The sequence below is a fragment of the Zeus faber genome (assembly GCF_960531495.2).
Source record: "Zeus faber genome assembly, chromosome: 19".
NCBI classification, from domain to species: domain Eukaryota; kingdom Metazoa; phylum Chordata; class Actinopteri; order Zeiformes; family Zeidae; genus Zeus; species Zeus faber.
Window position 1 is genome coordinate 2,184,205 of NC_137206.1, and position 23,219 is coordinate 2,207,423.

The 23,219-nt window shown below is 43.4% G+C and overlaps 1 protein-coding gene across 1 annotated transcript in view; it reads right to left on the reverse strand.

Annotated features, from left to right (window-relative positions):
* Window positions 1-1,780: 1,780 nt before the first annotated feature.
* Window positions 1,781-23,219, reverse strand: part of slc4a2b (solute carrier family 4 member 2b) — a 43,032-nt gene continuing 21,593 nt past the window's right edge. Inside the window, exons 7-25 of the mRNA XM_080020330.1 lie at window positions 20,651-20,787; window positions 19,712-19,798; window positions 18,296-18,476; window positions 17,301-17,436; window positions 16,357-16,558; window positions 14,693-14,797; window positions 14,454-14,568; window positions 12,736-12,920; window positions 12,116-12,326; window positions 11,483-11,689; window positions 11,196-11,344; window positions 10,413-10,607; window positions 9,596-9,817; window positions 8,674-8,763; window positions 7,913-8,079; window positions 6,670-6,923; window positions 6,270-6,439; window positions 5,232-5,405; window positions 1,781-4,717 (exon numbers count right to left, since the gene is read on the reverse strand). Coding sequence (XP_079876456.1) covers window positions 4,637-4,717; window positions 5,232-5,405; window positions 6,270-6,439; window positions 6,670-6,923; window positions 7,913-8,079; window positions 8,674-8,763; window positions 9,596-9,817; window positions 10,413-10,607; window positions 11,196-11,344; window positions 11,483-11,689; window positions 12,116-12,326; window positions 12,736-12,920; window positions 14,454-14,568; window positions 14,693-14,797; window positions 16,357-16,558; window positions 17,301-17,436; window positions 18,296-18,476; window positions 19,712-19,798; window positions 20,651-20,787 — 3,068 coding nt within the window. The 3' untranslated portion in view covers window positions 1,781-4,636. The remainder of the gene's footprint in view (window positions 4,718-5,231; window positions 5,406-6,269; window positions 6,440-6,669; window positions 6,924-7,912; window positions 8,080-8,673; window positions 8,764-9,595; window positions 9,818-10,412; window positions 10,608-11,195; window positions 11,345-11,482; window positions 11,690-12,115; window positions 12,327-12,735; window positions 12,921-14,453; window positions 14,569-14,692; window positions 14,798-16,356; window positions 16,559-17,300; window positions 17,437-18,295; window positions 18,477-19,711; window positions 19,799-20,650; window positions 20,788-23,219) is intronic.

Consider the following 23,219-nt stretch of genomic DNA (forward strand, 5'->3'; position numbering starts at 1 on the left):
TGGACTGTTCACACAGACACTCTGGTGAGAAAGGCGAGGCAGCGTCTCTACCACCTCAGGCAGCTGAGGAAATTCCGGGTCTCGGTGAGGATCCTCAAGTCCTTCTACTCTGGAGCAGTGGAGAGCATCCTGACAGGCAACATCACTGCCTGGTTTGGGAACTGTACTGCCCAGGACAGGCGGGCCCTGCAGAGGGTGGTGCGTTCAGCTGAACGTACCACTGGAACTACCCTCCCCCCCTTGCAGGAGCTATACACCAGGAGGTGTAGTAGCAGAGCCCGTAGGATCATGAAGGATCCTCATCACCCCAACAACGGACTGTTTCAGCTGCTGCGGTCAGGCAAGCGCCTCCGCAGTCACGCAGCGAGAACAGAGAGACTGAGACGGAGTTTCTTCCCTCAAGCCATTAGAACTGTCAACGCTGACCTCACCAGGGGTCCTAACTGAGCCATGCACTAGGCTCCACTACCTACTGTACTGTATGTAGCATACTGTACCGCATACTGTATCACTGTTCAGGGTTGTTCGTGATGCCGTATTGCTGCGCCGTACTGTTGTATACTGTGCTGTATTATCCCAAACACTACCTCACACTATTCACATTCACATGCCACTTTAATTCACATGCCACTTTAAATGCACATATCTGTATATACATAGCCATATTCCTTCAACCTATTCCATTTTATTTCAATTTATTTTTTATTGTATTTTATTCTATATATTTTTTATCTTATTCTATAAGTATTCCACTTACTGTATTACGTTTTAGGAGTCAGTTAGTCGGTCTATTAGAAAGGAATTTTCTACTTTTTATTTTATTTTATTTTTGTACTTTTTCCTAGGACTTATTGTGTGCTATCACCGGGTGCGTTGCATTACATTTCACTGCATATATGTATGGAAGTATGTATATGTATGTGACAAATAAAAATCTTGAATCTTGAATCTTGAATCTGGGGGAGAAAAGTCAAATGAAAGAGCAAGGACGAACAGCCCCCTGCCCCAACCCAACGCCACCTGGGAGAGAGTGAGGCGTTCAAGTACCCTCCTTCAGGAGAGCACCGTCTCAGCCAGGAAGCCGACGCAGGAAGAAACCGGAGAACACGACATTGACACACAGAGCGGACGAGCGTGATACTTGAAGAAGGATCCAGAATAAAGCAAAGGAACGAGGGAAACGACTGGATCTTATCAACTTGTTCCTACTGAACGAGAACAACACGCTGGGACGGGAGGAGAGAGGGTGCCACGCCCAGACTGCACGCACCATCCAGACCCCCCCACCCCCCGCCCCCTTTTTTTATATACACCCATCTGCTACGTACGTTCAATCCCTGCTGCTCTCAAATTCTAATCACTTTGTTTTTATTTGCTTTTTTTTTTTTTTTCCTTTTTCATTCCTGACCTGTTTTCTTTTTATTCATTATTTTAAATCATTTTTTTTATTCCTGTTTCTTTCATTTCTGCCCTCTATTCTGTTTTATTTTTTTATTTCACATTTGTTTCTGCTATTCCTGCCCTGCTTTATTTTTTTCGTTAGTTCGTTTTACTGCAGCCCTCTCTGTTCTCATTATTTTAGCCATTTTCAGAGAATATGGATGTGATCTCTGCTCAACCTTCATGTGAATATTTGACCCAGAGATCAAACTGACGAGTGGAATCACTGGATCAGTGCGGGGCTGGAACCAGGACTTTTACTTACCGGACCTGGAATCTGCTTCTACTACTCCCACCAGGAAAACGCAGCCAAAACACGACAGAATGACCAGGATAAATATAAAATTAACTTTATTTACCATCAATATTTGAACCGTCTATGTACAAGGGAACCATTCAGTCTTTGTATTGCGCTCTGTAATGGGATGACACCATCAGCATCTACATCAGTCCCACAGGTCACATCCACCAAACACCGACACTCTGCTTCTATAAATATTGTCTGTCGCCGCCCGTGTCCAAGATGTTGCCACGAAGCATCTTTTACAAACAGTATGTCGGGTTAAAAAAACAAACAAACAAACAAAAACAAAACACAGACTTGATGTATCAAAGCAGAGGAAATAATGCCATGCACTGTTTGGAGAAAGTAAGACTTTACCGGGCGTCGTAAAAGTGCAAAGTGACATTTTAACACGTGTTGCCATGACGACGTACATCACAGATATAGATACATAGAAAAGCGGACTTCCTGTGGTCCCGCTGGGGTCGGAGGATTTTAAAGGCGTGACTCGCTTGCGAGGCTTTCTTGCGACGCCGAACGGCACGAACAGAGAAACAAACGCAAAGGAACACGGAACATTCAGTTGAACTGAGCTGAGTTTCGACCTTGAAGGAGAGGGAGAGGTCACACAGGGACACAAACACACTTCTCCCACAAGTTAAAGCTCCTTCCAAACGGGTTCCTTCCGACGCCGCCGGGTGCTTTGACAAAGCCGCGCCACAGATTGTCAAACAGATTGTTGTGGAAATTTTGGTCGAAGCCGCCTTCGCAGAGATGAGCACGACGTGGAATGTAACGAGATAAAGACCTGGTGCCCCGCCCGCCCCTCGCACACCCAACCCAGGAGAAGTGAGATGAATCAACTGTTGATTGTTGTGACCACAAAACTATTTACATCGGATTACATTTGGCAACCTCGAGACGAAACAAACAACAAAACAAAAATCCAAAACAAATAAATTAGTGCCCAAAACGCTAACAAACAACCTTTGACTTGAGTTCACCCGGTGAAACTTGAGGTGGAGCCGCTGCCTCGAGTTGCTCCCGTTCTACGCCGGGTTCCCATGTTTATGCGGCTGAGTGCACGTTAACAGATATAATGTTGATACAGGACTATAGTGACTATGTAGTATTGTGTTTTGGTACGACAGCGGTTCTAACGTCGCCCCCTAGCGGCGAGGCTGGTTCGTATGTCGCCCCCTAGTGTTGAGGCTGCGTCACAGACGCGGCCTTGGTACAGATATCGCCGGTTGTCGCTTTGAGCGGCTTGTAACGAAGGCTAAACATCACATAAGCGTCTGATCTAAGCTTCTGAGGGTTAAAGGTTAAAGTTAAATAAGCTTTGCGTTAAAGGCGTTACTTCACACACCACTCAATGACAAAGTAAGGCAGCATTCCCGTAACAGGCGACAGCTACAGATACGATAACGCCCGTCACGACACGACAAGGAAATGATAAAAACTTCTACAATAAATCAAGCGATTTAATCAAACATCCAGATTCTGCCTTTTTAAAAGGTGCTAGTGGTCTCGAGCGGCAGCTTGAAGTGAACTGCGGTCGGAAAATAAGGCAAAGTGGGAGAATCAAGCATCGCTCTGCGGAGGCCGGGGACCGGCTTCCTCTCTAAGGCGCTTGGTGAGTTGAAAAAAAGAAAGAAAGAAGCTTGAATAGAAACCTTCATATGTTAAAATGGGGAATTCATCCCACGTCTCCACATATTCAATGTGAATCAGAGCGAGCTTTCAGGGCAGAGAAGTGAGACAACGTCTGCTCACGGGCTCCCGTCATGCAGACACAGCGGTTGATCTGAAATCTCCCCCGAAATAATAAAATTAAAGATGAAATACGCGACGAGCAGACGGAGCCTTCATGTGTCTGTCAAAAAAGAGGTTATTTGGAGAACAGCTCTAGTTATTACAGGGTCTTGTCATCATTAAAAAAAAAAAAAAAAAGTCCCCAAATTATCAAGTTATTCTGGGATGGAAACTGTGACCAGAGTGACCAAAGTCTGACCAGCAGTCTAATGATGGGCTTGATATTTAATAATTGTTTGTTTAATATTGTTTGATATTTTATAATTGTTTGTTTAATATTGTGTTGCTTGTGTATTTGTCCAACTATAGTACGTTGACTTTTACAGAGCCACTGGTCTGCGTGGAAATTAAATAATATACAGTTAACACTAATAATATACTATGATATGTAATAATAATATGTTATTATTGTGATTATTATTTTTATTATTATTATTATTATTATTATTGTGTTTTTCTCTGATGTGATTTATTTGAGCTTTTGAAATTATCCAAATAAACATAGCGGGTGTTTAACCCCCCCCCAAAAAAAAACAATATTTCATGTCAAATGAATGAAGGTGATAAGAGAATGAATCAAGATTTGTCAAATTATTAGTACATACAAGTTAAAAAAACATTGAGGATCATTGATGAAAAGTTTTACAAAGTATTTGAGCAACTTTGACTGGAAAGCAGGATTTGCATAAACGTACAATATTTCAGATGATTGTGGTTCATTTGATAACTCTGTACATCCAACTTTTTAAATACTACGGTGTTTTGTGACACTGAAGCCAGATGATGATAAATGATGATTCTATAAGTTATGCTCATAATAGTCTTTAACGTGAGTCTTCCTCCAAATAACCGCCTTTTCTCCCCGTTATTCCTGCGCGGCTCTCTGGGAAACGCACATTTCTTTACACACACACACACACACACACACACACACACACAGACAGACAGACACACACAGCGGCTCTGCCAGAGCGGACGGCACCGGAGCGCTTTACGTCTGGAGCAGCTCCTCCCGGGTCGGCGGAGCAGCTGCAGATCCCCAAAGCGTCCCCGGTGGCCTTTTCTCTTTTTCGTTGTGTTTCGGGGAGCGTGCGGCGCTCACACCGGCATGTGCATCTCTGAGTACTCGTCATGACCTTCTCGCTCGTCGAACTTGGGTTCGGCGTCATCTGCGTCCAGCTGCAGGAGGAAGAGGAGGAAGAAGAGACCGTCCACAGAAATGAGCCTTTTTAGGATCCGTCCTAAGCTTCAGTGTTGTTCTGTTGCATGTTATTATGTGAAGTTTTTTCTACAAATGCTTTCTTTTCTTGCTTTGAAATTATGATTTATTTGCGGCCATTTTATAAACTCCCTAACTGCGATTTACCCTTTAAACTTTAACTTTATCCTCTTCCTTCCTTCTGTGCATTTTGTATATTTTAATATAGGACTTTTTCCTGTTTTGTATTTTTCCGCCATTTGTGTATATTTGGCATTTTTTTTATTTTACCTTTTTATTCTTTCTTATTTTAATCCTCCATTTTTTTCAGACAGTTAATCTTTTTTGAATGCCAGTCATCTGTGGAGAAACACCAATCCTCACCATGACACGTTCCTGGTATATGTAAATGAACCTGGCGGTATACGCTCATTCTGATTTCGACACCCTGCGGTTTGCAGCCTGTCCCGGGGCGCTCCCCTGTGGCGGACTTACGCAGTGCATCTCTCTGCTGGTGAAGATGCGCGGCAGCAGGAACATCTTGACCGGCACGGTGAGGATGAGGACGAAGGGGAAGGCCAGCGAGGCCTCGGTGGACATGACGGCCCACAGCGAGGCCAGACACACCACCTGGATACACGTGAAGAGGTGCATGCGCAGCGTGCGCACCTGAGAAGAAATAACAGGAAATTATAATGTGTACATAAAATTCTGTGGATTAATTTATAGGGTTCATTCTGGCATTATAAAATGACATTCAAGGACTGTCAAGTGCTTTTTTTAAGCACAATTTTTCCAATTTCAAGGAGAAATATAATACATTTTTTTATGTGATCTCTCGCTCTCTTGTTTTTTTCAAGGACTTTTCAACCAATTCAGCATAATGGGGGAATAAAGAATGAAATTCAACCACCTCAAGGCCCTGGTAAGGACCCTGAATTAAGCACCATGATTAATTTTCAGGCCAGATTTCACGATACATTATGAACATGTACAATATTTTATAAACAGATTAATAATTATATTATATACAGAGATGTGGCCTGTGGTTAGAGGCCCCAGATTTAAGCAAACTAACTCCTGAATTTCTCACCTGGATCAAAAAAGTTGCTATCTTATCTTAAATCCTGTATCTATATTTGTAATACTACGACTACTACTACTACTAGTATTAAAAATACATTTAATTTGTATAGCGCTTTTCAGGAACTCAAAGACAAATTCCATCACATAAACAAAAATAAATCACATAGTAAAATCCAGTAAAGTATAAAAACAAGATAACAGGAAAAGGTGGCGGAACAATAGCAAACAAATATAAGTCAAAAGGAAAGTCTGAGAAAAGGGAGAATTTCCGACAATAAAAGCAACTTAAAAAAAGGTGTCTCCCACTGTGTCCCATGTTGGAAGATACATTTCCACCTTGTTCACACTTGTTTACTAGCCTGCTGTTTGCAACACTCGCACATACGTCTCTTGACATTATATTTCTACGTCTATATCTGTCTCTGACGTTGTTTCCCTTCCCCTCACCTTGCGGACGTAGGTGTGGTCGGGGTGGTACTTAGGAGGCATCAGCAGCAGCATCATGCGCTCAGTTAGCTGGATGCCGTTCAGAGACATGACGCCCATGTAGAGGAAGATCCCAAACAGCACGGCCAGGGGGATCTTACGGAGCACGTCCCCGATCACGATGGACAGACCTGATGGGTGAAGAGGGTTAAGGATTTTACCATGGAAGTGATGGGAACTACCAAAAATAAATAAAACAGAGGAGTTAAGTGCCCTGGGAATCTATTTTTGTGATTAATTTGAAGTCTGAAGCAGTTTGGTTTGATTTCCAACAGAAATAAATAAAATAAATCTATTAGATTATTGGATAAAATAAAAATCCTGTTTTTTTTGTTTTGTTTTGTTGGTTTTCGTCACTCACCAACTAAAATGGCGACCAGCAGCCCCGTGACGCGCTGCTCCTTCACTTCCTGGATGCGGGGCTTATCGCCGGGGGCGACCGCCTTGCTCATGACAGTGAGCGCGTTGGCGTGCGTCACCGATCGCACGGTTGCGGCCGCCATCCAGGGCAGACCGAAGAGCGCCGAGCAGCCGCCCAGAACCACGATGAGCAGCAGGTCCAGGTGGAAACCAGAGCCCTTCACCAGCATCCGCTCCTTCTTACTGACTATCAGCCTGCGAGGCGGGAGGGATGAGGGAGAGTGAGTGATTGAGGGGGGAAGAGGAAGGATTGAGGAAGGAGAGTGAGAAGGGACAGACAGAGAGAAAAGAGAGCGAGAGAGAGAGAGAGATAGAAAGAGAGAGACTGAGGTTACATGGGGAAACATAGAACCTGAGTTTGTTTTCCCAAACGGTCTGTGCTACATTATGTTTAGTGAAGCTGCTTTCACACATGCACTGTAAACCTGAAATGATCCGGACCCGAAATGAGCCAGCCCCCGTGTACAAAGTCTGTGTAATGTCACATTGAGCGTTATGTGTGAACAGAGCAGGTGATTGTCCGAAGCATTCCAAGCGAGCGAGTGGGCGTGGCGCTTGTTGATGACGTCTCCATCATGTGCCAGTTATTTACCGTTGTGCGGATTTTGTGCACGGAGCATAGCTGCAGCGTACCCCTTTCTGCTTTCATTATTATTCCTTTCCCGGTCTCTCGTTTATATATTGCGAACATGTCCACATACATGGAGTATCTACGCAAAAAAAGCCCAACTACTGATAAGTCAGTAGCCTCTTGGGTGTTCTGTAAAAGTCCTGCCTCCTGCACGCTCTACCCTGGCTCCGCACCTCGTCTAAACCAAACAGAATATTTCCAGGTGGTGTAAACGCGTCTGATATGGACAAACTCCAGTTGTCTGTTTTATGTGTGAAAGCAGCATTAAAGTACTTTAAGTCGGAGTGGAACGATATTTCGTGGTACAAAAGAAACATGAAAAATAGCAGCGTCAACTGAATGTCCTCATCGTGCAGGTCCATCATTTAAACACCAGGGTTCAGAATCACCAATCCAACCCGAGTGGTATTGATCAAAAAATAAAAAAAATAAAAAATAAAAACACCAGACAGGAGGAGCTTGAGGTTAGGACGACGCCCCCCCCCCCCCCCCCAGTTCCCCAAAAAGCTCCTCATTGGGAGTGAAAAGAGTAAAGATGGCGGCGGGTACTCACGTGGTGATCTGCGTCTCCATGAAGATGAGGATGAAGACCAGCAAAGCAGGGAGAACGCAGGCAAACATCATCCAGATGGGGAAGAGGCCGTCCGAGCCCAGAGGACTAATCAACCAGCCACGCTTCTCTGGACTGGTGACGTTGAAGCCATTTGGAACACTGAGTTTCTGCAGGGAGAGAGGGAGAGGAAGAAGGGAGGGGGGGAGAGATAGAGGGAGGGAGGGAGAGATCGAGAGAGAGAAAGACAGTAGGGGGGGGCTAGGTGGAGAGGGGGAAAGGGGGAGGGAGAGAGAGTGTGAGAGAAAGAGGAAGATAGGTAGAGGGAGATGGGGAGGAAGAGAAGGAAGGAGAAAGAGAGAGAAAGGAGAAGATTTTGGAGAGGGAGATGGGGGGAAAAAGAAAAGGGAGGAGAGAGAGAGAGAGAGAGAGAGAGAGAGAGAGAGAGAGAGGGAGACAGGGCAGGAAGGAGAAAGAGGGACAGAAGGAAGGAGGGAGGAGATAAGCAGAGAGGGAGATGGAGAGAGAGAAAGAAAGAGGAAAGGAAGGAGAAAGAGGAAGATTGTGGAGAGGGAGATGGAGAGAGAGGGAGAGGGAAGTGGAGATTAAATGTTTAATATCCAGGCAGTGTTGACAGCAAGGCCAGAACAGAGAGGTATGAAGATTCCTTCTATGTGTTAATGTTTTGTGATGTCGGAATGAAGCCCATCCCCAGTGGGATCCCTTCTCTGTGTGGATGTTTCCTGCTGGGTTTCAACCCCCACCTGCGTGTAGGTGTCGGAAATGCTGCTGTCCACCAGCACCATGATGAGGATGGCGATGGGAACGCCAAAGTCTCCGATGATCCTGCGGAACTGAACCACAAAGGCATCGCACAAAGAGAGGGGTCCGAGTTCAGTGAGTCACTGTCCAACACTGTCCAACCCCCAAATTGTTATGGCTAGAATCTAACTATGATAAGCTTCTGTTGTATTACGGGCTTTTGAAACATTCAGCATGAGATCCTGCTACACCTGTTGGACATAAAAAATGTTGTTTGTTTTATTTTTCTTTAATGTGAGAACCATTTGCTTTGTTTTAAGGAGTCATTTTGGCTTGTTCTCAATTTTTTCCCTGTAACATTGTTTTTATGCATTGCTGTATTTTACTTTGCAATTTTTATTTTGTTTATGTGATGTAAAGTGTCTTCGAGCACATTTAAAAGCACTATGCAAATCAAATGAATTGTGATTTAAATATTTGCGTGACTCCTATATTCCTTGACTGATTTGGTTGTTTTTAAAGTGTTACCCAGTGTCAGATGAGAAGGTCAATACAAATTTCATCCCTGTGTCCTCTCAACAGAGATAATGACCAGCTGCATGCTGGTCATTATGCAACTATGTTAGCTCAAAACAAGGCTGCAGAGGGGATCAACTAGCCTAGCTCCTGTGAAACTGCCCCACATTTGGAGTATCTCGTTAACTTTGTCCTTAACTTTCTTGTGTAGCACTTTGTAATTATTATTATCATCACTGACATATTCCGTTAACTCCTAGGAATGTCTTTTCAAGTACAAGCTGAATTCAGCTGAGAATCATATGTCAATATGTCATATTTATCAATTATGATCGATAAGTCTGAACTGACTGAACCTCTGTGTTAAGTTAAAATTGAGGACTAACTCCTCTCCTCTCAGACGCTCACCCTTCCGGGGAAGAAGGCGCTGTTCTTGAACTTGCGCAGGTAGAAGGCGATAAAGAACGTTCCGGCCATGAGGACCAGGGACAGCAGCGCTGTGTTTGGCTCCCCGTGCACTGTGGCCGGGAGGGTGCTGTTCCTCAGAACCAGGGTGACGTTGGGCGCAGAGCTGTTCCCCACCACGCTGTAACCAGACGGACATCGTTTCAACGGGTACTCCTTGAAAATCTGTGGGGGCACAGAAAGCTCACATTAAAGTGGTAAAACGCAAGATAATTTTGCTTAAAAAAAAAAAAAAAATCCTATATTTGATTTGACTTTATTAAGCTGGCACTTCTCACACACACACACACACACACACACACACACACACACACACACACACACACACACACACACACACACACACACACACACACACACACACACACACACACACACACACACACACACAAATATGAAATTACAGTTCTTCACTTACAGTTCCCCAGAGAGATTACCATCAATCACCCTTTTAGGTTGCACAATAAACGTTTCTGGGAATGCAGATTAGCTCCGAAAAAAAAAAAAAGAAAAAAAAAGAAAGAAAGAAAAAAAAAACCTTGCTGCCTCAAAGCTCCAAAAATAGCTGCCGTCCAAAATCATAATCCTAGATAAATGGTTCAACTCCTCCCAACCCATTTAACTTTCAGGGCCAATCAGTCACAGAGGCTTTGACAGGCGCCCTCACTAGAAAAACACACTCATTTCGACCCCAACGGTTGAATATTGTCCAAAGACTCATGGCTTCAATTTCCAGTCAGCAGCAGAGCCCCCCTCTTACCCTGCCGAGCTTGATGAAGGTCTCGCAGATGAAGATGAGGGAGATGAGGAACGAGAAGATCTCCTGCGTGAAGCGCGAGACAAAGCGCACCAGGAAGCTGCCCTCAAACGCAACCATGACGACCACGATGACAACGAGCCAGAAGCCGATCCACACGCGGCCAGTCAGGTACTCGATGCCGTTTCCCTCACAGAACTGGGAGAATGCAAACAGATGTCATGAAGGACGAAGGACGAGGATCTAAGATTAAATTTAAAAAACTGAAAAGATACGGGCCATCAGGGATGATTATTTTAGTGATTTATTATTTTGTCCATTGTTCTTTGTAAATATTTATTAATGTTGACATTTCATGAAAAACATGTATTGTTACGGTCTTCAACTCTTGAAGACTTATTTGCAACTGCAAGGATTCCCACACTCCACATTAAATAGAAATACACTCTTAAATAGAGTAAAAAAGTATATAAAATTGTGCATACATCATGTTGACACTTGGCAAACTATGCAGTTCAGTAATATTCTCCTTAGGGGGATGCTATAGAACGGCAAGAGCAACTAAGAATGCATATCCTTCATTCCAAATGGAATAACACGACTTTTAACCACTTTTAACTCCGGTCGTCTTGTTGCTCACAAGCTCCGTGGTTTTGTTTTCATGTTTACTGTTGTGTCGTCATTTATTGCACTGATTTATTGTGTATTGTATATTACAGTGTTTGTGTTGTCATTTACAGCAAACTTGGTTAAATATGTTGCATGCTATCCTACAAGTGGACTCACTGTGTAGAAGGCCTCTTCGAAGACCAGCAGCGGTCCTGAGAAGCCCACCACCAGCAGTGGCTGCGCCCCCAGCAGACAGAAGATGATTCCCTGCACTGATGTGGAGACGATCAGCTCCGAAACGCCGATCATACCGTTCGTTTTCTCACCTGGAAGAGAAACAGGAAAAAATAATTAAATAAAAACTAACATATAAGAAATTCCGATTTTTGTCCCCTTCTCTGTGAAAAATTTGCGTCGGCATCAGGGAAACCACAGGGAGGTCGGAGGGTCTGATGGTAACGCACCCAGCAGTCCTCCAAAGGTGATGGCAGGAGACAGAGCAGCAAAGTAGATGAAGATGACGGCCGCCATGCACTGAACGTTCAGGCCGTCCTTGAAGTCGCTCACGTACTTCGGGTAACGGCGGCGAACGTCGCGGATGAGCCCGCCGAAAGGTCTACCCGTACGCTTCAGGGGGTCGTCAGACTTCTGGGATGGTTTCAGGAGGGCTTCTGGGGGAGGGAGATAGACAAGAGCTAGGTCATGAAGTCTGCTGTAGCTTCTATGAAATAGAAACTGTTCCATTTTTGTGTATTCTCAAAGAGTTGAACAACATTTTGGTCAGCACAATAGGGCCACACCCCATAACCCAGAGCTCTAAACCCCATAACTCTGAACCCCATCACCCAGAACTCCGTAACCCTAAACACCATAATCTTGAACACCATAACCCTAAACCCCAGAACCTTGAAGACCATAATTCTAAACCCCAGAAAACTGAAACAAAACCCAGAACTCTACAGTACACCCCTGGATCCTAAACCCCACGCCCTAGGATCCTTAACCCCTGAACCCAAGATCCCTGACCCTTCAGCTACATCGTGATTGTTCCGAAAAAATGTGTTTTTCCAACAGATTAAATGAAGGTTTATTCTCACCCTTGTCCTCCTGGTTCTTGGGCTCCAGCAGCTTGACGTCCTGCTCCTCCCGCTTGCGGAGCATCTCCCGCTGGAAGCGAGCGACGGAGCGCAGCAGCTCGTCACCGCCCATCTCTGAGGGGGGCAGCACGATGCTGAGGTCCAGGAAGCTGTTGATGGCGTTTAGGAGATCCTGCCTGTCGTCAGCGAGGTAGGCCGCCTCATGGAAGTGCTGAGAGGTCCAGGAAAAACAGAAGAAAAAGGAGCAATTTCACCTCTCCACCTCTGAAGGATCTTTAACCCCTTCCTCCCCTCGTTGATCTGAGTGAGTTTCCTCTGAAACCGCTGCTCATTTTTTAACCCTCCCCCCGCATTTTTTTTTTACCTTTTTTACCTTTGTTCTTAATAACTACATTTATATTGGGAGGTTAACAAGCGATTTAAAGAAAAAGGGAAATGTTTTTGGTTGAAATTATATAAAATTAAAATATTTTTTTTTATTAAACTTGATAATTTATGATATTATGGATGAATAAATTAATTACATAAAAAAAAAAAAAAAGAAATAAAAGAAAAAAACCATTTAAAAAAAACCCTGAAATAATAATAATAATATAATACATCCAAACTGAGTCCCCCACCTTGTCAGACATGAGTGTGGAGATGGAGCGTCCTATCTGGTGGTAGTCCATGCTGGTACTGGGGGGTCCCAGCAGGACAAACAGGAAGCGGACCGGCACCGGGACCTCCAGCACTGAGTGCAGCTCCACAGCCTCCTGCAGCCGCACGAACGCCATGGTGGGCTGCTCCAGGAAGTCCACGCTGCCTGCAAGACACAGGCGCTGGTCAGCAACACCAAGGAGCCGAACAACGGAAAGTTTGCACTTCCAGATGGCTCTCAGAAGGAACAGTACATTTATATGACCGATCATATCACAGACCATCATGATACTATTGTTTATCAAAATATGATAATGGAAAGAAATCTTGTATATTTTACACACCACACAAGTTTTTATGTTTACTTAAATTAGTAAATGGAAAGAAAAATGTTTTAATTCCTCAATAAAACACTATTTCTATTTGTTTTGAGAAACAGGGAACACGGAAGCGCAGCGGAGAAAATATGTAGTGACGTTTCAGTCGCGAACAAGTGGGCTCTGTCACAATATTTGCTGTGATTAATCCCAATTAATCGTTTTTTTTCTTCTTAAGACTGAACCTTGTAATGATGGATATTTAAATGTCAAATCATGGATTTCATGTAGAGTCAATATAAAGGAAGTATATCTAAGGTCAAATACTATTGTTCGATAGCATCTTAACTTTGAACACAGATTCTCTCCTGTGAACGACCGATTTCCAATAAAACCATCAAAACTGACTGTCGGCTTGAAAGGCATATTTTATATGCACTAATAGAAATAATAACAAAACCCAGGCCTATATGTTAAAGTGCCACTTGAATTTCAAAACCATAAAGATAATAAAATTATTAAAATGAGATATCAGCTTAGAAGACGATAATTTCTTATAATATAAATGTAAATAAGTTTCAAGTCTCGACAATGCTGCATTCGCTAGCGTGTCGTAGAGGAAACGGAGCCGGAAGCCATTCATCAAATGAACGCGCACTTTAGTGTTGATGACGTGTCTCCTCTGGGGTGGCCCAGGGGTAAACAGCTGCGTTAATTGCGTTATTTTTTTCTTAACGCATTAAAAATTTTTAAATTAATTATAAAATGAACACATTCATTTTAAGACAGAATAATATCATATTTGTTAAATAAGATACAGAAACATCTCACTTTGGTAGCAACATTAAAAGGACTATAGCATGTTGTGCCGGTCATCCCCTTGGCGCGCAAATTTAAATCCCGGAAAAATAAATTAAATTTAAAGGTGTAGTGTGTGGAATTTAGTGGCATCTAGCGGTGATTTGTTGTAGATTGAAGCCGACTGAATTTTTGAACTGATTTTTTGTAAATAAGGAAGTTTGGTTGCACTGTTCAGTAACTTGTATAATGGTTTGAAAACCAACACGAAAAAGAATCGTGATAAGATCGTAGATCGTGATCCTACCTGAAAAAAATGGTGATATGATATTTTTGCCATATCGCCCACCCCTAATTAGGGCTGGGTGATTGTTGGTAATATTGTTCAACTTTATTCAGTGGAATTGTACGCAATTCTGAAGTGTGAAAAACCTTAGAAAGTTCAAATGTAGATCTTCGGCCAGAACCTTAGTCACCATCATCATAACCGTCAACGCGCTGAACATCAGATTTCTCACCTTTTGAATATATGAGTTCCCCATGATTCCCTGAGATACTGACTTTTCCCGTGGGAGTGAACTCACCCACTAGGACCACCGTGGCCTCCGCATTCTCCGGAATCTTCTCCAGCAGCTTCAGCTCGTGCTTGGACTTGGAGCGATGCATGGACATGGAGCCAGACTCCTTCATCTGGGAAAACTGGGAGGCAAACAATAGAGTTGATATTGGAAACAGTCCCAGGAAATACTCTGTATTGAGAATAGGTATTTATGTGTATATCCAACATGGTGGTCACTCTTCTAGACTCTATACATCTAAATACCTTCAGTTGTCTGGCGCCACCCATCTCTTGGCCATTATCACCAACGCTGCTGATATCTACATGTAGATTCTGACTTGCTAACTTCTCTTTTCCTTTCTTTTCATTCTTTAAAAAGGTGAAAATAAATTAGTGCTAAATTGAGCATCTAAACATTCCAGAATCATACAGTATCACAAGAAGACTTTCTTAACTACTCTCTTATCATTTTAGACTCAAGAAACCCACAAAGCTCAGTGTGTCTCATGCAAGCCATCCATATCTCTGGAAACCACTTCCTGTGAAAGTAGTAAGATGGCAGACAGTGGCTTTGTTGTTTATGTGAAGGATACCAGAGAGAGAAAGGGCCAAAACTATAATCAACAAACATCAAATACTGTGATTTTATCACATGTTTGTGGATTTTTGTTTTGGGTTGTAATTTTTTATGTTTTCGTTTCATGGCTCATTGAATACTACCAAGTTACAAGTAGGGCTGGATGATATGGCCAAAAATCACGATATGTTTTTTTTTATACTGATCGATATTGATAATTATCACAATACATCTCTAATAATACATTACATTACATTGATCAGACGCTTTTATCCAAAGCGACTTACAATTATTCAAACACCAACGGACGCAGCCATCAGGAGCAATAAGGGGTTAAGTGTCTTGCTCAAGGACACTACAGCATGCTAGCAGGAGGAGCCTGGGATCCAACCAGCAACCTTTAGATTACTAGACCACCAGCTCTACCTCCTGAGCTGCCATCCCCTATAGTAATGCTCAATTTTGACGTTTGAAGTGTATTCTCATGGGATTACATTAAACACGGAATAAATAAAATAATAAATGTGTAAACAAAAAAAAGTTGAATAAATAAAATAAATAATACATATTAAAATAATTTTAATATACAATATAATCATCATTGTCGTCTGAGAACAGTCCTCAAAGTTTCCGATTCTGTACTCTGCGGTCATATTGGAGTGGACTCTCTGACCGTGTCAGACGTCACGGAAAATCGCGGATTCTCTCTTTAATTGCTCCCCTTTTTCGCGTTAAAGAAAGACCTGTGGCATTCGCTGCTGTAGGCCTCATTCCCGCTGCGCGCTGCCCGGACGGAGAGCGCCACAGCCGGGGAGAGAGGAAGAAGCATGGCGCTCCTGGGTTGGCTGTTCACTACACATGGTTGTTTCTCTGCTGTACGACTGGCATTTTGCGTCGTGTCTTTGTAGGTAGTGGAAAACGCACTCTATCGAAAATAAATCGCATAAATTTATCATCGTTATCGTGGAAACGTTTTTTTGTGAAAATTATCAAGATTGTTTTATCGCCCAGCTCTACATACAAGGTGTTCTGGTATCCTGAATTCAACTATATGCATATCACAGTTGCATCTGTTTGAGATTGCACGCACGCACGCACACACACACACACACACACACACACACACACACACACACACACACACACACACACACACACACACACACACACACACACACACACACACACACACACACACACACACTTTTACATCCACATATAAATATGAAATGAATAAAAATGAAATATATTCACTTGAACACTTGATAACAACTCTGGGCTTCAAACAGAGATATTTACAGTTGTGAACACTGCATTTCCCAGAATCCCACATTCTGGCCTGGGGACCAACCTGCACTTCATTCTTTTCCATGTCAATCCGTGTGTCCGCGTCGCCGCTGGCCTGCGTGGAGCCCATCAGGGGGTCAGTGACGGAGGGCTCGGGCGGGTGGCTGTGGTTGGAGTTGTGGTGGTGCGTGATGAGGCTGCCCAGACTGGCGGCCGAGATGTTCCGGGGGAAATGGGCAACATGCTCCTTCTCGTCGCTCGGGTGACTGGGTGGGGTGGGGTGGGGGAGGATAGAGGAAACAGGGTGAGCAGGAGGAAGAGGAGAGACTTTGGCTGGTGAGCCACCGAGTGGCAGGATGAGCCTGGCAGCAGGAAAACACACAGGAATTTTAATGCGGGGGTTTCCAAACTGGGATCCACAGCCCCCTAAAGGCCTGTGAAGGAATTGCAGGGGGTACGCAGCAAAATTCTAATTTGTGTCTCAATTTTTATTTTATTTTTTTTTTAACACAAAAAAAAGGTTATATATTTTTTCTTTGTGAAGGGGATTAGCCAGTCCATCCTCAGCCAGCAATTTCCATCACAAAAATTCCATCATTGACATGCAAGGTTGCAGTAACTGTATCCAAGTTCAAAAACTACTTCTGACATGCAAATAGAATCATGCTAATAAATCGCACCAGGTGTGGAATGGCTTTTAAACTGTTAGTTTGGAGTCTGGATCTGTCAAAAAAAAGCAGAAATCCAAGTTGGCTATTTTTAGTTTCCCACATGTTTGACATGGCTCAGAGACCTCCTTAAAAAGGCCTCTTTAAGACTGGACTCACTCAGATTAAAGTCCTACGATCCTGCTTCACTATATAATATATGTATAACATTTATTACATTAAAAAAAAAACATTTGTTTTCCCAAATCATTTTTACCTAATTGCGTCACATTATGCATTACAAAATGACATCCTAGTCCACTACAAAGTGAGAGTGTAATGATCAGTGTGTTGCAGCTACCTGTGTTTGAGCAGCAGAGCTCTCAGGACGTTGGCTCTGTCCTCCGCCTTGATCTGGTCTGAGATGATCATCTGTTCCACCACCTGGTGGGCGATACCGGGCAGGGTCTTCTGGTCCAGGTCCAACAGAACCGCTCCTAACACACACACACACACACACACACACACACACACACACACACACACACACACACACACACACACACACACACACACACACACACACACACACACACACACACACACACACACACACACACACACAGTATTGACAACTTCTCAATAGCAGAACCTGAAATTATTAGCAGGAATGCAATGTAAATTGTTCATGCAATTATGTGGCAGCAAACATATCCCAGAATGCAGTTCTACATCTACCCCATTTATTGGTGAGTGGCTACAACTATTTAAGTCCAAAAGATCTCACTCTCTCTATCGAAGGCCAGATTAAATAGATAGAATGCGATAGTCATACATTTTATTTGGGCCCCATTTTTATGGGCATTTATACCCCAGATGAATGAAATCTGATAAAACGAATACAAATTAATAATCCTATACGACAATGAAAAGGATTTATTTTATTTGGAGGATTTATAAGGATTTTGGCTCAATTGCAAAATGTAACCATCATAATGAAATACAGTTTTACCAGCTGTTACTTTTCAAGTAATAATTCCATAAATCTCGATGCAGAGTGGCGGTAAAAAGAAGATCGACAAGACAGATGCATGCTGTGTTTAACTCTGAAGTGCAATGATTTGTTTATGGCACATCGCTCTATGTTGCTGTTACTTTATGACATATGAAGCAAATGTCGTCGCTATGCATCTGCTCATCCGCCATATTGGAGAGGTCAAGATCCGCTAGTAAACAACATTCGAACATACAATGTGTATTGAGAGATACAGACTTCTATAAAATCGCTTAATTCTGAACCGATTTTTATTTTTCATTATAAAATACTGAAACTTTATTTAAATGTGTGTCCCTCACCATGCGAGATGGTGCGGCGCAGCTCCAGCAGGCTGCGGAAGGACAGCGAGGCCACGTGGGGCTTCCCCCAGCGGTCTGTCTCTTCCTCCACATCCTCCTCAAACTTGATCCAGCGAGCCGTCTCCTTCCACTGCATCTCCTTGTTCTTGTCCATCGTCAACTCATTCAGCTCCACAAACACCTGCAACACACACATGCATGTAAATACACACAAATAGGGTGAATACACACACATGCAGACACATACAGGCTGTAAATCCACGTTGATCCACATGTTCACTGCTCCTTACATAGTAACACCAATACACGCACACACACGCACACACACACACACACACACACACACACACACACACACTGAGTAAACTGAGACCAAGATATCCAAAGTTTAAGTCACATATATTAAGAATATGTAAGTAGTCTCAAAAACATCAATTGAATTGGAACGAGATATCATAATTATTATGATTATTTCATATTATAAATATTATTATATTTAGAGTAGAAAATATTGTTCCCAGTTTGCCTGTGAAGCTGAATCTCCATGTGATTATTAGCAAGTGCAGACATGGTAAACAGAAACAGCAGGCATGGTAAACAAACTCATTTAAGGCCACAAAATTAAACATCATGTCAAGGCCACAATTTAAAAATAAAAAGAACAGATTATTTCCTCAAAACACAGCAGGACAAGTGTAAACACAGCGGGTGCCAGCATTCCAAAAACAGAGGACGGACAAACTCAACCAAGAACCTTCAGTCAGTAAAGTGTGTGTTAAACAACTGACAAATACACAGTAACAACACCATGCTGGTCAGTCAGAGCACAACACAGTCTGAAAAAACACTGCAGTCCCTGTTCTATATGAGCATCCTGTAGGGCTGGGCGATATGGAAGATGCATTATTACGATTACTGTAAAGACGATACATCCACATATCACGATAAGTGTGAATGAACTCCAAAATCTTAAACAACTTTGTTCTCAGGTCCAAAGTGTAGTTTCTCCTCACAAGCAAAGTTTTGAGAGATATTTCAAGGCATATCATCCTCGCATCAACAATTTAAATGTGACATTGTGCATCACAAAATTACAATGTTTTAACTTAAAGGGATACTCCAGTTCTGCGTGCTAACTGCGTAAGCTCAACGCATGGCCGCAGACTGGATCAATTAGCCTAGCTCCTCTGAAATAATCTAAATAACAATGCAGAGCTTAATTTAAATGCAACTACATTCTGAACAACTGTAAACTATAACTACTACAAAAAAATGAATTTCCCCAGCAAAAACTGCAGCATCCCTTTAATGACGCCAACAAGGAAGCAACGCTAAACAACAAGTCTCAATGATCACCCAGCCCCGTTTCCTTGCACAGCACCACATGCCCACACGCCTCCTCTCCGACTCCTTCACCTTCTGGTAGCGCGCCATCACAGCGTACTCCTCCAGCTGAATGCCCTCTGGACGCGAGGCAGAGCGGTACAGAATCACCGGTAAGTACTGGAGGGGGCCACACCATGGAGGGACGCACTCAGAACACTGACACAGGCCCGAGGCAGGCAGAGACAGAACCGGACCTCACATCTCCACACACACCTGGCGGCTACCTGTTGTTTACCCTCGCTGGCGGAGTCTCCCTCTCTGTCTCTCTCAGTCTCTCTCTCTAGTGTCCCGTTACCTTGCCCCCACCTCCCACCCCCTTTTCTTTTTCACGTGTGAAAGGAAAGAAGCCATTCATTCATTTTTAATTGTGTCCCGCTCTCTGGCCGACCCTCAAAGGAGGAAAACATTTCCCAGGATTCAATGAGACGGTGCAGTGTTGTTATGTTAGATAGCAGCTTTAAATCTCAGTGTGTGGATGAAATTAAACGACACCCTACCAGCTCCACTGCCTCTAAGACTAGTTCAGGAGTTTGTTTTTTTTAATCTTTATTTATATAATAAATTACATTCTCTGTAGAGAACTTTTTAAGTGCTACACAGACAAACATATTATATTCATTATTATGACCTCCATCTGCTTATACATTCAATTGATAAAATGCAGTTAAAGATCCAGTCAAGGCTCATCACATAAACATTTAACTACTTCTCAAACTCTAGTTAATAATGAAAAGTCTCTCACATATTTCAGATCTAATTATGAGTTTAATTTGGCACTATTGTCTGCTCTTCATTAATTTAAAGTAAAAAGTTGGCAATATTAACAATATCTCCATTTTATCTCGATACAAGACACTGAGAAATAACATCGTCCAGATTTGATGTTCACACCCAGTGCAGCACCAACTGCCCACCTTAGGACAATAAAACGTTTTCATTGATCAATGAAGTGATTCATTGATAGATAACCTCGTGCGGGGTGCGGTCCTGCTTGCGGCTGCGGCTGCTGGGCTCCTTGTGGTCCTTTCCGACGTGCACCACCTGACCCTTGTTGCTCTTTCTAACCAGGTGCCTCCGCACCCCAGGGACATCCTCAAAACGATGACCTGCGAGAGAGAGAGAGAGAGAGGGGTGGGGGGGCAACATTGATCTTAAAATAGTTTGGAAACTGAGAAATCTTGAAGTCAGGCTCCACGAAGCTTCTGATCTAATTTGTAGTCTGACACACAACACACAGAGGTTCAGTTCAGTCAGGTCAATATGTCAAATAAATCAAATGATTTATTTGACAGTTTTCAAATAAAAATCCTTCCAATATTTCCAAACTCATATCGGGATCAATTTCACTAAATTCCACAAATGTCACTATGGTGATATGCAGGTGTCTTTAGTAGTATTCATTTATCCACAGTGTTTCACACAGTTTTAAAGTTTAACTTCAAGCTTGGACTGAAGACTGCATGAAATAAAGAAAAGGGCAATTCATTGTTACTTGTCAATTGTGATAATTTCTATGACAGCCCTACCTATGAACTTATAAATTCCTCAAAATGAGCCCAACAACAAACTTGATCCAAACTTCGCAAAGTGTCAATTGTCAGTTTATCACCAAAGTAGAAGGACTTCAAGAATTCAGTGCTCTAATGGAAAGTCTCCTGAACAAGACCAGTGAAATACAACACGACAACAGAATCTGAGCAGTTGCGATTCTCCGTTCCGGAACAACTTACCCTCCTCCACAGCGCTGAGGCTTATGTAACAAACAATGAGGTTTTTTGGAGTCTTCATCAATTTTCGAAGCCTTTACCCAAATCCGTCAGTCTTCAAAAATACGGCAAACAACAAACAAAGTGTGGAGTTATTGCCAACAGAATAAGAATTCAGTGCACCATAACCTTCGGTCGGTCCAGCATCTCTCTGTCAGACCTTTATCACCGCGTTCAGTGGCGGGGCCCTCACCGGGCGTGGGCTTCTTGAAGGAAGCGGGGATTTGCAGTGGCTATAGGGCTAAACCTGGCACGGCCACCAGGCTACGTGACCCCTCGCTGGTCAAACCCTCCGACAACACCCTCCCCCGGGTTCCAGAACACGTGGCGATCCTTGACGACGCGGAAAAAGCAGCCACTTCTTGACCGGCCCCCGAACCCTGAGCGGGAGGAATCCATCAGGACGGATTAGCAGCACAGGTGTAAACCAGTGAGGGGTCAGACAAAAGGGGAGGGACGGCGATCTAGTAATTCCTATTGTTGAGTGGTGGCCAGCCATGGGGCCCGTTTCCCAGGCTAATTAACAATGGCGGGAAGGAGATGAGAAGCAGGAATGTCCAACTGATGGACATCGGGGGACACTGGATCCTCTGTGGTCAAAATAAAAATCGTTGCATAGTCCCTTTCCTCTTTCCAAACACTCGCTGATACCTGTAGCTACTCACTAATGGCTCTGGGTAGGAGCTGGGGCGGAGGTGGAGGGCGCGCTGTGCTAGTTCCAGGGGCCTCAGCTGACAGAGGGAACGGCTAATTTAATTACTGGGGCCTGTCTGCCACTCTGTGATTAGCAGCGACTACCTGACGTAAATCAGCTCTGGACCCTGGACCACAGTGCCCCCGCTGGGCCGGGGGGGTGGGGGGGGGCAGGGGGCTTGAACGTCACGGGGCATTGGGGTGGGTGGGAGGTCGGATGGCGGCGCAGAGGGGACTCGCGGTGCCTCTCATTAACGCTCCTCTGTCGGCTTTACCTTACTCAGCGGGCTTTCAGATGACCCAAAATCCAAAAAAAGTGTGTGTGTGTGTGTGTGTGTGTGTGTGTGTGTGTGTGTGTGTGTGTGTAATCACAGCGCTCAGCTGGTGTGGTAATAATGTTAAGGTATCAAAGGGGGCTGAAGAACACTTACAGATTGAATTGGGGAATTTAATTTGTCAAAAAAAACCCAAAACAAACAAAAAACCTTTCTTAACCAATACTAGATGTGATTTGCCCTATTCACTTAGCACCGTGTGTCTTTTAAAGGCACACTGATGCATTTTACAGTGCGTGCATTTTGTGAACTTTAAAATCAAAGATATTTATCATCATTATGAATAATACACTATAAGATACAGCTAGCAACAGCATATAGCTACAACATTAAAACCAGTGAGCCACTTTGACAAGGAGCACATTGTGATGCTGGACGACTGGGTCAGAGCATCTCCACAAGCACAGGTCTTGTGGCTGTTCCCGCTGTGCAGTGGTTACTAGCTACCAAAAGTGTCCAAGGAAGGACGACCGTGAACTGGCCACAGGGTCATGGGCGCGCATGTCATTGATGCACGCAATATAAGGGGTTATTAGTGGTGGTTTTAATGTTGTGGCTGATCGGTGTAAGTAATCATTAGATATTGGCAAATTGTTTTGGAAATAAAAGCAGCCAAATCCAGCCGTGCACTAATCAGCTAATTTCACCTATCAGTTCCTCTGAGTTGATGATGATTAGCAATTCCACATGAGTGACTCAAAATCCTGAAGTGGAATTTTACTTTCTGAACGGGATATTCCACCT